The sequence below is a fragment of the Ochlerotatus camptorhynchus genome, unplaced genomic scaffold, assembly GCF_037179485.1.
Source record: "Ochlerotatus camptorhynchus isolate MF236.1 unplaced genomic scaffold, CSIRO-AGI_Acam_v1.1 ptg000022l, whole genome shotgun sequence".
Classification (NCBI taxonomy): domain Eukaryota; kingdom Metazoa; phylum Arthropoda; class Insecta; order Diptera; family Culicidae; genus Ochlerotatus; species Ochlerotatus camptorhynchus.
Window position 1 is genome coordinate 5,377,962 of NW_027040514.1, and position 13,513 is coordinate 5,391,474.

The 13,513-nt window shown below is 41.2% G+C and overlaps 1 protein-coding gene across 1 annotated transcript; it reads right to left on the reverse strand.

The window, feature by feature from the left end:
* Positions 1 to 408: 408 nt before the first annotated feature.
* LOC135705454 (prestin-like) lies at positions 409 to 12,441 on the reverse strand. The gene is made up of 6 exons (XM_065227206.1): positions 11,819 to 12,441; positions 10,653 to 10,817; positions 10,438 to 10,542; positions 10,145 to 10,286; positions 1,126 to 1,730; positions 409 to 1,061 (listed from the first exon to the last, which is right to left on the reverse strand). The coding sequence occupies exons 1-6, from the start codon at positions 12,422 to 12,424 to the stop codon at positions 615 to 617; spliced, it is 2,070 nt and encodes a 689-aa protein (XP_065083278.1). The 5' UTR covers positions 12,425 to 12,441; the 3' UTR covers positions 409 to 614.
* Between the last annotated feature and the right edge of the window lie 1,072 nt (positions 12,442 to 13,513).

Here is a 13,513-nt window from a genome sequence, read left to right on the forward strand (position 1 = left end):
TGGATAGATATTTTATTCTTGATGTAGCTTCTGAAAGATCACACATAACGCAGCATTTGATAGTAGAACCATAGAGGTAGCTCTAAGACCAGAAGGTTGGTAGAACTGCGAGAACAACTTTTTTTTTAATGGAATAAATATGCTTTAAAAATACAGTCTTTAAATGATTAGAACTAACGGTTACATTTTGTCCGACATTTTGATAGTTAGGGAAAAACTAATGTTGTTCTTCGTCAATAATGCGCACTACTTCCGACACAATTTATAACGCATAGAACGAGAGTAAATCTATTTTCGCTTGTGTAGTTTACCTGTTTCACAAAGAGTAGAAAGATAGAAAGGTAGATAGATGTAGATCAAACTAAAAACTAAGGAATTTCGAAGCAAACAAAACCTATCGCACAAAGATCATTTCCAACGATAATATTTAATCCACTATCAAAATACTGAGAACTTCGCCCTCGATCGACTGGAAAGGTGACCCCTTTCCAATCAACATTTGAGCAATGGTGTTACAAACTATAAAGAGGCACATTTCGAGGCGTAACATTAAAACCTGTTACCCGCGTTAATCCGAAAGACTATCAACTAACAAATTCACCAATCACCGCATCTCACGCTTCCTCCGATTCCACGATACTCAGATTCACGGAATCGTTCGCTGAGGTCTCCCTTGCCCAGAGTACCGCGTCGTGCACGGTAGGGAATATCTTACAGTACTCATGGTCTTCCGAACCGATCAGCTTACACCGGACCATCCTCTCGTACACCGGGCAGGACGATCCAGCCACCAGAACCTTCACCGAAAGCTTACCGAACTCCGTGATTAAAACCTTAAGCGCGGACACCGCCGATGGATCGATGTTACTCAAGGCCGTGAAATCCAGCACCAGAAACCTGAAGCTGAACTGCTTTTTGTAGTCCTTCCGTTTGGATTTTTTGATCTCCTTGGTGAGATTCAGCTTCAACGCTTCGCACAAACTCGCTTTGAAGCCAGCCCTGGTGGCGAAGTTCATACTGCCGCAAAAGTGGAAGATTTTCACCTCAGAAATGTCGATTGTCTAGAAGGAAATTCAAAATATTACTAGAACTCTGAAGCCCATGGCGTTCAGTGCATCAACTTACGCCTTTGTAGCGATTTACATCCAGATACAGATCCGTATTGGGGACGTTCTCCATCAGGCATGTGTACGGCTTCATACCGCGGAAGAAGATGCTGCAAATGCTGAGCACCATCCCGACAAGCAGCCCGATATCGATGGCCACCAGGACCACCGTCAGGAAAGTTCCCATCCAAACGATGGCATCCACGGTGCTGAGTCGCCAGAATTGTCGGAAATGCGTGAGCTGCATGAGCAGTCCCTTCAGCGAGACCACAATGATCCCAGCCAGGACGCACCGCGGCAGGGGCTCGAAGAACGGTCCCACCCAAAGCAGTACAATGGCCAAAATGGCGCAGGAAACTACGGAGGCGATTTGCGTTTTGCCACCCGCCGTGTACTGGATCATCGAACGGGAAAGAGACGCCGAAAAGGGCAGACAGGAGAAGAACGATCCGAACACGTTGCTGGTGCCCATGGCCAGCAGCTCCTGATTGAAGTCAATTTCGTAGTTTTCCTTCTGGGCAAAGATGAGGGCCATCGAGACGGACACGGCGTACGCGACCATGGCAACTGGGAAGCTTTCGAGCAGGAGCGTTTGCATCAGCGAGGTGTCCGGTAGGGCGGGTTCTGGAATGGCGAGGAACGAGATGATGGTAGTTAGATTAATAATGGGTTTGGTTAGGAATTCCGGACGGGAATTCAAATCAGGATTTAATTTTTGTATATTGTCGTTCTAGCTTAATTCCTATTAACAATTGCTGTCATGGATTTCGACGAGGTCAGAGCCGTCAGTCCGGTTGTAAATTTTGTGTAGGAACTCAGGTTTGGAATTCTGGTCATGAACTCTAGATCTAGGAGTTTGGGTCAGAAATTCGACTTGAACTTCCGGCAAGGAAAGTGGCAAAAAAAATCATGTAAAGGTTTTCTGAACTGGCGAGGAATTCCGGCCAAGATATACAGTTTAAAATTCCATTCAGAAACCTAGGTTTATGAATTGAAGAAATGTTGCTTCGACTCACTTCGCTATAAAAAATTTTTTCCGAAATTATGGATAATACTTTGTACTTATAAGTTTCAAGAAGAGGTTTTCGAAAATGAGTCGAATCAATTCTGAATTTAGGTAAGGAATTTCAAACGCTAATTACTATCAGGAATTACTGACAGACCAGTTGGAAATTTTGGATAGGAACTCAGATTGGAGATTCCGGTCAATAGTTTTAGCCAAGAATATTAGATCCAGTCAGAAATTTTGGAAATATCAAAAAAGAATTAAGGCAAGGATTTTCGGCTAGCTTTTACGGTTAGGATTCCCGGTCGGGCATCGGAATAGATTTGGTTGTTTCTACTTCCGGATTGAGTTAAGGTTAGATATAACAGTTAGGAAATTCAACTAGGAGTTCCGTTTATGAATCCCGGTCAAGAAGTTAATCGAGGAATTAGGATAAGGAATACCAATTTGAAACCTTGTTTGAAACTCCAATCAGAAATTACGGCAGGGGATGGGACACATCTAAATCTCAATCCAAAATGCTCGAAAAAGCAAGCCGCCATGACACTTATAGCGAACTTGTTTATTATCCTGGTTCCAACCTGTACAAACCCGAGCTTATTATCAGTGCGAACCTCAACCGGCGCCAGGCTACAAAAACAAACATTCACAATGAAGTTTGACAGACAACAAGCCGACCCAATCTTGATACCCGATCCAGGTTGGAAATGAATCAAAACCAAATTGGTTAATAAACTAAACTTTTGCTCAAAAATCTATTACGGTACAATCAAATGTGCATGTAGATTAACATAATTTGTCAAGAATAGATCAGACACGAACCAGCTCATAATTTTTTTAACACGTGTTCATTGCTTGGCTAAACGTTTTCCGCGAACATGGTGTCAGTAGTGTGCTTTGAGCAGAAATTTCAATGGTCATTCATGTCGGTTTGTCGGTGCTAGCAAATCAATCTACGAAAAATGTACTTTCATTTTTCGCATCGCACTTCATCTGTTTAGGGGTCGTCCATTATTTATGTCACACATTTAGGGGGGAGCGGGGGTTTGAAAACTGTGACGAGCCATACAAAAAAAAAATTAAGGTCCATACAAAAAATGTGACAAAGGGGGGAGGGGGGGGGGTGAAAATGGGCCAAATTTGCGTGACATAATTAATGGACCATCCCTTACAGGAAATCTTCAAAATCTCCATTAACCTTCTTTATATGTTTATATCTACTCAGCGTGCACGCAGCTCAGCACAGCAAAAACGAAATCATTCCTGAATCGAAGAAAGTGTCGTCTCCCTCGAAATCATGGTTTGGAATTGCGGCTAAGAATTCGGGATAAACATTCCAGTCAAGGGATCTGGTAAGGAATTTCGACACGATACTCCAGTAAGGAATCAAGGCAATATATTCCAACAAATAAAATTGTGGTTGGTAATTTCGATTAATAAGTACAATTTGAAATTACGGATAGACATGCCATTGAAGAATTCTGGTAACAAACTTCAGTTGTAAACTTCTGACAAGAATTCAAGCTTGAAATTGCAGTCAGAAATTACTGTCAAGAATCCAGATCAGGATTTCCATTTGAAAATTTTGGTAAGCAATGCCTACTACACACTTAGATTTTTTTTTGCCGAGATGGGCACCACCGAGCAGCTCGGCATTCTATTTTGCTGGAAAATCAGCAAAAAATATGTTTGTTAGCTGAGATCTCGGCAAAATTCCCGTTTGTTAGCTGAATCTCGGCAAGTTTTTCACTGAGATCCAGCAAAATAAAATGCCGAGCTGCTCGGTGGTGCCCATCTCGGCGAAAAAATCTAAGTGTGTAGAAATTGTGGTTGGGAATTCCGTTGAGGTAAGGAATTCCCTTCGGACCGGTTTAGGAAACCCAGGTTGGGAATTTCGGTCTGGAACTCTAGATCTAGGAATTACAGTCAGAAATTTCAACAAGAAATTTCAGCAAGCAGTTCCGGTAAGGAATTAAGTTATGGAATTCCGGTTTAGGTTTTTGGATTGAAATTACAGAGAAGTTAAGAATTCCGGTTACGAATTCTGGGGGCACATTGCGCATTTCGAAACGAAAGACATTTTAAACGAACGCTTGTATGGACAAGTTTTTCGTTTCGAGATGTGCAATGCAGCCCTTGGTCACGAACTCAGACTGAGAAGTTAAGTTGGGAATTTTGGTCAAGGATTTTAGATCTAGAAATGTCGTTGGACCAGAAATTCCAGCAAGAAATTTGGGTGAGGAATTGAGGAAAGGAATTCCAGTTAGACATGATTGTTAGACATTTTGATTAACTTTTCAGTTATAATTTCCTGTTAGGAATTACAGTAAAGAATTCCGGTTAGAAACACTGGTTACGAATTCTGATCAAGAATTTCGTACAGGAAATCAGATCAGGATTTCCACTTGAGATTTCCACTAAAAATTTTCGACAGAAATTCCCTTCAGTTCAGTTGGAAACTACGGCAAGGAGCTCATGTTGGTAGCACCGTTCAGTTTTTAGATTTAGAAATTCCGGTAAGGAAGTTCGACTAGAAATTCCGGTTAAAAATTTCAGTCAGAAGTTCCAATGAGAAATCCTGGTGGGACAGACAGTTGTTCGAAACTTCGGATAGAAACCGGGAAGAAAATTGCAGTTAGGAATACTAATCAGAATTTTCGGATTAGAATTTCCGACCAGTATCAGGATCAACATTAAAGAATTCTTGCAAAGAATGCCTTCACACCGCATCGGTGGCAAAATCTGTTTAAGAACTCCAGAAAAGAACTCGGAAAAGAATTTCAGTCAAGAACTCAAGGTCTAAGAATTCTGATCAGGAACTTTGAAGGCAGAGAATTACTATTTGAAATTTCGGATAGGAGTTCTTGTCCAGAATTTAGGTTGACAACTCTGGTTTATAATTTGCAGGCTAGTGAACTAGTCTACACACTTAATCTAGCTCGGTAAAATCTCCAACAGCCGATTACCTCGGCATTTACTTTTGCTGATATCTCTGCAAAATATCTGTTTGTTAGCTGATATCTCAGCAAAATATTATTTGTTAGCTGAGTCTCGGCAATTGTTTTACTGAATCTCAGCAAAATAAATTGCAGAATTACTCGGCTGTTGGAATTTCGGCGAAAATTTTTAAGTGTGTAGTTTAGTCTACATAGGAATTCAGATCAGGATTTTCTCTTAGAAATTCCGGTGAAGAATTCCTGTTAGCAATTTACATTAGAATAATCGATGAGAAATAATCCTTCAGTCTTGTTGGAAATTCCGGTGAGGGATTTAGATGTGGTTAATAACTTCAGTCAAAAAAAATGTAGATCTAGGAATATCGACTCCGGGATTTCAGTTAAGAATTCCAGTTAGTCTTTCCGGTCAGGAGTTCTGGGTAGGTATTCTGGTTTGGAATTCTGGTAAGGGATTCCGCTTAGCAATTCTAGTAAAGTATTCTGGTTAGAAGATCTAGCTAGGAATTTCGGTGAAGCAATTCCAGTCAAAAGAATTTAGATCTAGGAATCTAGGATCCGGATCCGGAATTCCAGCTAGAGATTTCGGTTAGTGATGCCGGTTATGGATTCTGGTTAGGAATTCCAGTTGGTCATTCCGGTTAGGAATTCTGAGTAGGTATTCTGGATAGGAAGTCCATTTAAGAAAGATTTAGGATCTAGGAATCTAAGATCCGGTCAAGGAATTCAGTTAATCGTTCCGTTTAGGAATTTTGGTTAGGAAATTCGGTTAGAAATTTTGGTTAGGGATGCCGGCTATGGAATCTGGTAAGAATTTCCGGTTAGGGATTCTGGCTAGAGATTCCGGATACCCAGATAACCAGAAGTCGTATAACAATGTACAGACAATATAGTAAATTGCTACAGTCAGTCAAAATCGCATATTAGAATGGCATACCTCGCATTATGTTTAAGTTAAATCGTATAGAATGCAAATTTCCGTCTTATATTCCATGACTCATTTTTCCGTCGTACTGTATCAATCGTACAATCAAATCGTATATGATGTTAAATCAACTCGTTTAAAATTAAACGAAAATATGCACGTATATGGCCTCCACTTTTGTACGTACAAGCCATTTTTTTGCATTCTATACGACTTGTTTGTTTGTATATCACGAAAACAAATTTGAATATACGTGCATTCTGGTTGTATGGGTAGGGATTCCGGATAGGGATTCCGGTAAAAAATTCTGGTTAGGTAATCCAGTAAAGAATCCTGGTTAGGAATTCCGGTAAAGAATTCTGCATAGGACTTCTGGTTAGGAGTACCGGCTAGGAATTCCAGTAAGGATTCTAGATGGTTAGTTATTACAGTTAACAATCCTGGTTAGGAATTCCGGTAAAGAATTCTGCATAGGATTTCTGGTTAGGAGTAACGGCTAGTAGTAACGGCTAGGAATTCCAGTAAGGATTCTGGATGGGGATTCCGGTTTGGAATTCCGGTAAAAAATTCAAGTTAGGTATTCCAGTTAACAATCCTGGTTAGGAATTCCGGTAAATAATTCTGCATAGGAGTTCTGGTTAGGAGTTCTGGTTAGGAGTTCTGGTTAGGAGTTCTGGTTAGGAGTTCTGGTAAGGAATTCCAGTATGAAATTCCAGTAAGGAATTCCAGTATGAAATTCCAGTAAGGAATTCCAGTAAGGAATTCCAGTAAGGAATTCCGGTAAGAAAATCTGGTAAGAAATTCCGGTTAGGGTTTCAGGTTATGAATTTTGGTTAAAGAATTTCAGTCAAAATAGTTTGGGTCTATGAATATCGACTCCGCGTCGGCGAATCCCGTTAGCCGTTCTGGTTTGAAATCCTGGATTCTGGTTAGGAATTCCGGTTAGTAATTCCGGTTAGTGTTTCCGAATTCCGCTAAATAATTCTGGTTAGGTATCCCAGTTAGAAATTTCGGTTAGAAATTTCAGTTAGGTATTCTGGTAAGGGATGGTCCATTAATTATGTCACGCAAATTTGGGCCATTTTCAACCCCCCCTCCCCCCTTTGTCACATTTTTTTTGTATGGACCTTAATTTATTTTGTATGGCTCGTCACAGTTTTCAAAACGCCCCCTCCACCCTAAATGTGTGACATAATTAATGGACGACCCCTAAGGAATTCCGGGTCGGAATTTTGTTTAAGGAATTTCAGTCAAAATCATTTTGTTCTAGGAATGTAGGATCCGGTCAGGGAAACCAGTTAGTCGTTCCGGTTATGAATTCTGGTTATGTATTCTTGTTAGGGATTCCGGTTAGGAATTTCAGTTAGGGGTTCCAGTTACGGAGTCCGGCTAGGATTTCCGGTTAGGGATTCCAGCTAGGAATTATGGTTAGGAATTGCGGTAGAGAAAAAAAAGAATTCTGGTTAGAAGCTATGGTTTGGAGTTCCAGTTAGGGACTCCGGGTAGGGATTCCGGTTTGGGATTCCGGTAGAAAATTCCAGTTTGGAATTTTGGTTAGAGAATTTCAGTCAACAAAATTTATGTCTAGGAATATCGACTCCGAATATCGCATTCCGGTCAGAGAATCCAGTTAGTCATTCCGGTCTGAAATTCTGGTTAGAAATGACGAGTTGAGATTTAAGTTAGGGATGTTGGTTATGGATTCTGGTTAGGAATTCCGGTTAGGAATTCTGCTTAGGGATTCCGCTAAAGAATTTTGGTTAGGGGTGCTGCTTAGGAGTTCTGGTATGGAGCTGTGGTTAGGAGTTCTGGTTAGGTATCCCAGTCAGGAATTTCGGTTAGGTAATCCGGTTAGGTATTCCGATAAGGAATTACGGGTTGGAATTTTGGTTAGGGAATTTCAGTGAAATTCTGAGTATGTATTCTGGTAAGGAATTCCGGTTAGAGATTTTGGTTAGGAATTCTAGTTAGGAATTCCAGTTAGGAATTTCGGTTAGGGATTCCGATTAAGGTTTTCCGTTAGGAATTCCACTAAAGATTATAATTAACAGTGCTGGTTAGGAGCTTTAGTTAGGAGTTCCAGTTAGGGATTTCGGTTAGGAATTCTGGTTAGGGATTCCGGTTAGGGATTCCGGTTAGGGATTCCGGTTTGGAATTCCGGTTTGGAATTCCGGTTTGGAATTCCGGTAGAGAATTTCAGTCAAAAAAAATTATGTCTAGGAATATCGACTCCGGGATTCCGGTCAGGGAAACCAGTTAGTCATTCCGGTTTGAGATTCTGGGTATGTATTTTGATTAGAAATTTCGAGTAGAGATTTTGGTTAGGGATGTCGGTTATGGATCCATGTTAGGAATTCCGGTTAGGAATTCTGCTTAGGGATTCCGCTTAATAATTTTGTTAGGAGTTCTGGTTAGGAGTTCCAGTATGGAGTTCTGGAATGGAGTTCTGGTTAGGTATCCCAGTCACGAATTTTGGTTAGGTAATCCGGTTAGGTATTTTGATAAGGAATTCCGCGTAGGAATTTTGGTTAGAGAATTTCAGTCAAAGAATTTAGATCTAGGGGTATCGACTCTGGTCAGGGAATCCAGCTAAGTTTGAATTTCTGAGTACGTATTCTGGTTAGGAATTCCGGCTAGGAATTCCAGTTCGGATTTTCGGTTAGGGATTCTGATTAAGGTTTTCGGCAAGGGGGGCGACACATCTAAATCTCAAGTCTAGATGCTTTTCAAATCTCCAACTAGCGAATCAATCTTCGAAAAATCTTCTTTCATTTCTCGCATCTACTTGCATCGCGCATCATCTTTTTGCAGGAAATCTTCAGAATCATCGTCAATCTTCTTCTATCGTAGATAGAGTCATCCCCCTCGGTTTTCGGTTAGGAATTCCACTAAACATTATGGTTAGCAGTGCTGGTTAGGACTGCTGGTGTTAAAAATTCTTTCCCGTTATATCTTTTCGGAATTCCCTTCATAAAATTTGGCTGGAAGCCCAGATCAGGATTTTCTTTTAAGAATTCCAGTAAACTTTTCTATAGTTATCAACTCATTTGTCATTAATCATATATATTTTTTGTTTAATATTTAGAGACACAAATGTGATTTGAGGGTTCATATCCCATCGGTTATGTAGATTTTTTTGCAAATAGATCATTGCGATCATATGTGCTTCGCTTATCCTATAAATATTTTCCAAAACAATGAATTCCATTAAAGATGTCCGGAAAGCAACTGCTATCAGGAAATACTATGTGATTACGAAATTCTTTATCGTTATTCCGGTTATAAATTCCGTACAGTTTTTGAACTCCAGCCGGAAATTATGTTTGAAAAATCCGTTTGAAAATATTTCACGTCAAGAATAATTCCAGTCCAGAATGAATTCGGTCCAGAATGATTCCGGTCAAGAATGATTCAAGTCAAAAATACATCCGGTCATGAATAATTCCGGAAAAGTATAATTTCGGTCCAGAATTATTCTGATCAAGAAAACTTCCAGTCCGGAATTATTCTCGGCAAGCTTGTTCAGATTGCAAGTAAGATCAGGGTTTCCATTTGGAAATTGATTTAAATAATTCATAAAAGCAATTTCTTTTAGAAATTGCGAAAAGGTTAGTAATCCATCAGTCCGGTTGGAAATTCTGGTGAGGAACTCAGTTTGGGAATTTTAAATTTAGGACGACTATACGACTTTAAATTTCGGTCAGGAATTTCGACTAGACAGGTTTAGAAATTAAGGCAAGGCTATGAACTTCGGTTGGAATTTCTTCTCTTCTTCTTTTGGCTTTTATTGCGCCCCTACTGGAACATTACGCCAGGTCTCAACTTGGTGTTCTTTGAGCACTTCTACAGTTGTTAATTGCGAGGTACCATTTTTGCATTAGTTATTATTGTGTGGCAAGTATACTCATACAAATAGAGTCAGTCAAATCGAGAAATTTTCCAACCCCGAAAAAAATCCTAGACCAGACCGGAAATTAAACACAGCCACCTCCAGTATGGTCTTGCGCCTGAACTAACTAAGATAAGAAGAGATCTCCCTGTCCCCGGTTAAAAATTGCGGTCATTAATTTTAGTCAGATAAGAAATCCCCATCTATAGACTATATTATACTTTGAACTGCAATTTGCACAACTTTCCACTTTTTGAAACTCACCTGGAAATCCCGTTGGAATGTTGCCGATTGTCTTGATCGCATACTGTCCGTGTAGATCAACATATTTCGAAATCAAGGTCCCACCGATGACCGCAATCAGCTCGATTGGAACGGGAATGGTGCTTCGCTTGGCGACAATGGGCTATCCGCAAAAAAATAAACAGAAACAAACATTTGCGGTTAGATCAAGTAGGCCCTGCGATGCAAAACAACATTTTTGCGCGGTCATGAGTCATGACATACTTGCAGCTTGTTACATCTGGCGTTTATTAACCTTAGAATGACTGTCTCACCTTCAGATATTCGTTGTTTATCATCACTACCACAATCGTAATGGCAGATATCACGATGGCCGCCCAGTTGACGCTGGCAATGTCCGTAAAGATGGCGATGTAAGTCTAAAGGAATCAAAGCAGTGTCCGTCAGAAGAATTACAGCAGTCGTAAATGCGGGATTAGAGGGCAACTATCTAACTAACAGCTTACGATTCAGCAGTGGTCACACTTACGTTTATCACTTCAAAATTTCCACCCTGGGGAGGCAACGACAGTCCGAGGAGATCTTTGATCTGCGATGTGAGCACGTGGATGGCGGCACCAGTGGTGAATCCGGAAACCAAAGTGTCCGACAGCAGGTAGGAAATGACTCCCAGTCGGCCAACGTACATTATCAGCTGTTGGGGTGTTTGGTGTTTGTTCGAGCGTGGAACGATCAAAAACAAATAAGTATAAAGCAATAAATCCAGGGCAGACGATGCTATGATGGCTGATGATTGGTGTCAATCGGTTGGATGGTATCGGGTTTGAATTTATGGTATCAATTCGATTTACGTAGACAAGATAGAGATGATCGGCATCAGGTTGTTTGGACGGCTTCTTCTTCTTCTTGTTCGCATTTCAAGCTTATTGCTTAGCGCATATTAGCTTATTGCGTGCTCTCAACTTAGTGTTCTATAAATGCACTTCCACAGTTATTAATTGAGAGCTTTCGATGCCGATACCAATGCATGAATTTGTATATTGTGTGGCAAGCACAATGATACTTTATTGCCCAGGGAAGTCGAGAAAATTTCCTACCCGAAAGATTCCCTCGACCGGACCGGGAATCGAACCCGCCGCCTCCGGCTTAGTAATACCGTGCCTTTACTGACTAGGCTGTGAGACCCCCGGCTAATCAGCTTGATTAAGAAATTTCATGAATCCGATAAACTCCAAACTGTGTTTCATTTGACTTCGTAGATGTATTTTTGGCATACTGTACCACTGTGTCACTTTTCGACACACTTTAGAATAACACAACGGCCTACTTCTCTAACTAAAATATCAGTGCCGAAAAGTACCATAATTCTGCGCAGCTTCTAATTCTGCGCATTTCGACGAAAATTTGCAGTGTATTACAATTTTATCTAAATTTATATTTTTCCCATACAAAGGTGGTAGGTATTAACCTTCGTGTACAATTTAATTCAAATTATATGCAATTTATAATTATTTTAGAAATTTTCAAAACTGCACGAAATAATTCCTTGGTGCGCAAAATTACGGTACTTTTCGTTACTTTTTCTTGTTTTTTCGGCAAGCCTCGTTGGATAAATCTAGATAGATGAAAGCCCCTGGTAATTTACAAACACTCCCAATTGACACATACCACCGTCCCAGTAGGCACCTTACTTACCTGCATGATCCCGACAATGAAGCAAACGGTCGTCGCAACCTGCATCGGACCCACCTCCTCATTGGAATGCTTCAACACTATTTTGCCCATCATTATCGTCACTACGGCAAACGTTCCCATCGAGTTATGCCTCGAAGTTCCCAGCACAAAGTACACCAACACCGGAAAGAACGCCATATAGATTCCCACAATCGGAGGCACATTGGCCAGAAGTGCGTACCCCATGCCCTGGGGAATGTGCATCACCGCCACCGTACAGCCACTGATCAGATCCGACACGATGTCCCGTTTCAACGAATATTGCGACATCCACCCGACAATCGGAAACACACTCTTGGCACATCCCTTCGCACTCCACCCCTTGACGCTGTTCAACGCTTCCCGAACCAAGTGCCGCTCGGGAACACTGTACTGCATCTCTTCGTTCAGCTCCTCCTGTTGGTAAAGAGGTCTGGCCACTGCCAACGGAGCTAGCCCTGGTGCGGCGGCCTTCTCCGGCTTAATGCCTTCGTCCACCAGATCCTGGAAGAATCCACGATTGGTAACGCCATTACAGTTCGAACCATCAGACTCGCTTATCCGCGGATCGTAACTTGCACCATGCATGATGACTTCGTAGTACTTTGTTCTTCCGTTTCGAGATCTACTCCCCAAAAAAAGGATATCCTTTCTCCTACCCGACTCACACGCGACTGATTGGACTCACTTCCGCTTGTACTCGATTAATACGCGATGTGTTCGGGGTTGTCGGGGGGCAATTAAGATAGGAGGTGCTGACCAATGAGTGTCGTCAACTAGAGACAGGTATCTCTACACTAGCAGGAACCTGTAATGGAAAGAAGAAGATTTAATTATCATCAGAAGGAAGAGTGCAATATTATTCGTCGTCGTCGTCGTGGTAGTCGCCAGGCAGCCTAACGGATTTTTACAGTAGCCTCCGGTTGTGCATCGTTTCCAGCTTAAAGCTAGTCCTCGTGTAAAATTGTTTTGCGAGACGATAGTCAGTAGTGGGAGGATGCCGACGGGCGGTGGAAATTTATTACGCGCTTAGATAAGTAGTAAGTGTCCAAATTACAAGAAACGGCGCATTGGGCAAGAGGATGTATAATTGTTGTGATGTTAGTAGATAGTTGGCAATGAGACAAACAGGCGTTAATCTTGCCGCTGCTGGAGATGAGGTACATATTTAACTACCTTTGTAGCATTCCGGTGTTGGGATATATTTGTCAAAACACGTGTGTCACTGACTGATTAAAAATAGACGAACGGATTGTAGAAGCGTAAGTTAGATCTCTGGGTTTTTCCTTATCATATTTTCGCGCTGAATAAGCAACAGTTGTTATTGGTCTATTTCATGACGTTTTTGAGGCGAGTGAGTGCGCGGCCCTCGATCAATGGTAAACAAGTGGTTTTTCATAAATAACTATTGATCATGAACATTGATGATTGACCGCCCACCGTTACTTTTTTTTATTATAGAGATTTTTAGCCATATGGGTAGTTCATCTCTTCCCCACCGTTACTGCTCTGTTATTGCCAGATCAGTTACAATTACACAGAGAACCAACAGAGGATGTTTGGGACTAACATTCATCCTCAATGTGTAAAAACTGGAGATCTAATATTTAGCAATACTAGTGCCGGCGGTGTCCGAATGCAGGTCAAATAGGGAATGAGAAGGAATGTATTGACATG

What these genes read in the sequence shown, in the direction of transcription:
- LOC135705454 (XM_065227206.1), bottom strand. Translation starts at nt 12,424, where the DNA reads ATGCATGGTGCAAGTTACGATCCGCGGATAAGCGAGTCTGATGGTTCG. An exon ending in GAAATTTTGAAGTGATAAAC is followed by an intron (nt 10,543 to 10,652) that starts GTAAGTGTGACC and finishes TGATTCCTTTAG; the next exon opens with ACTTACATCGCCATCTTTAC. An exon ending in ATGTAAATCGCTACAAAGGC is followed by an intron (nt 1,062 to 1,125) that starts GTAAGTTGATGC and finishes ATTTCCTTCTAG; the next exon opens with ACAATCGACATTTCTGAGGT.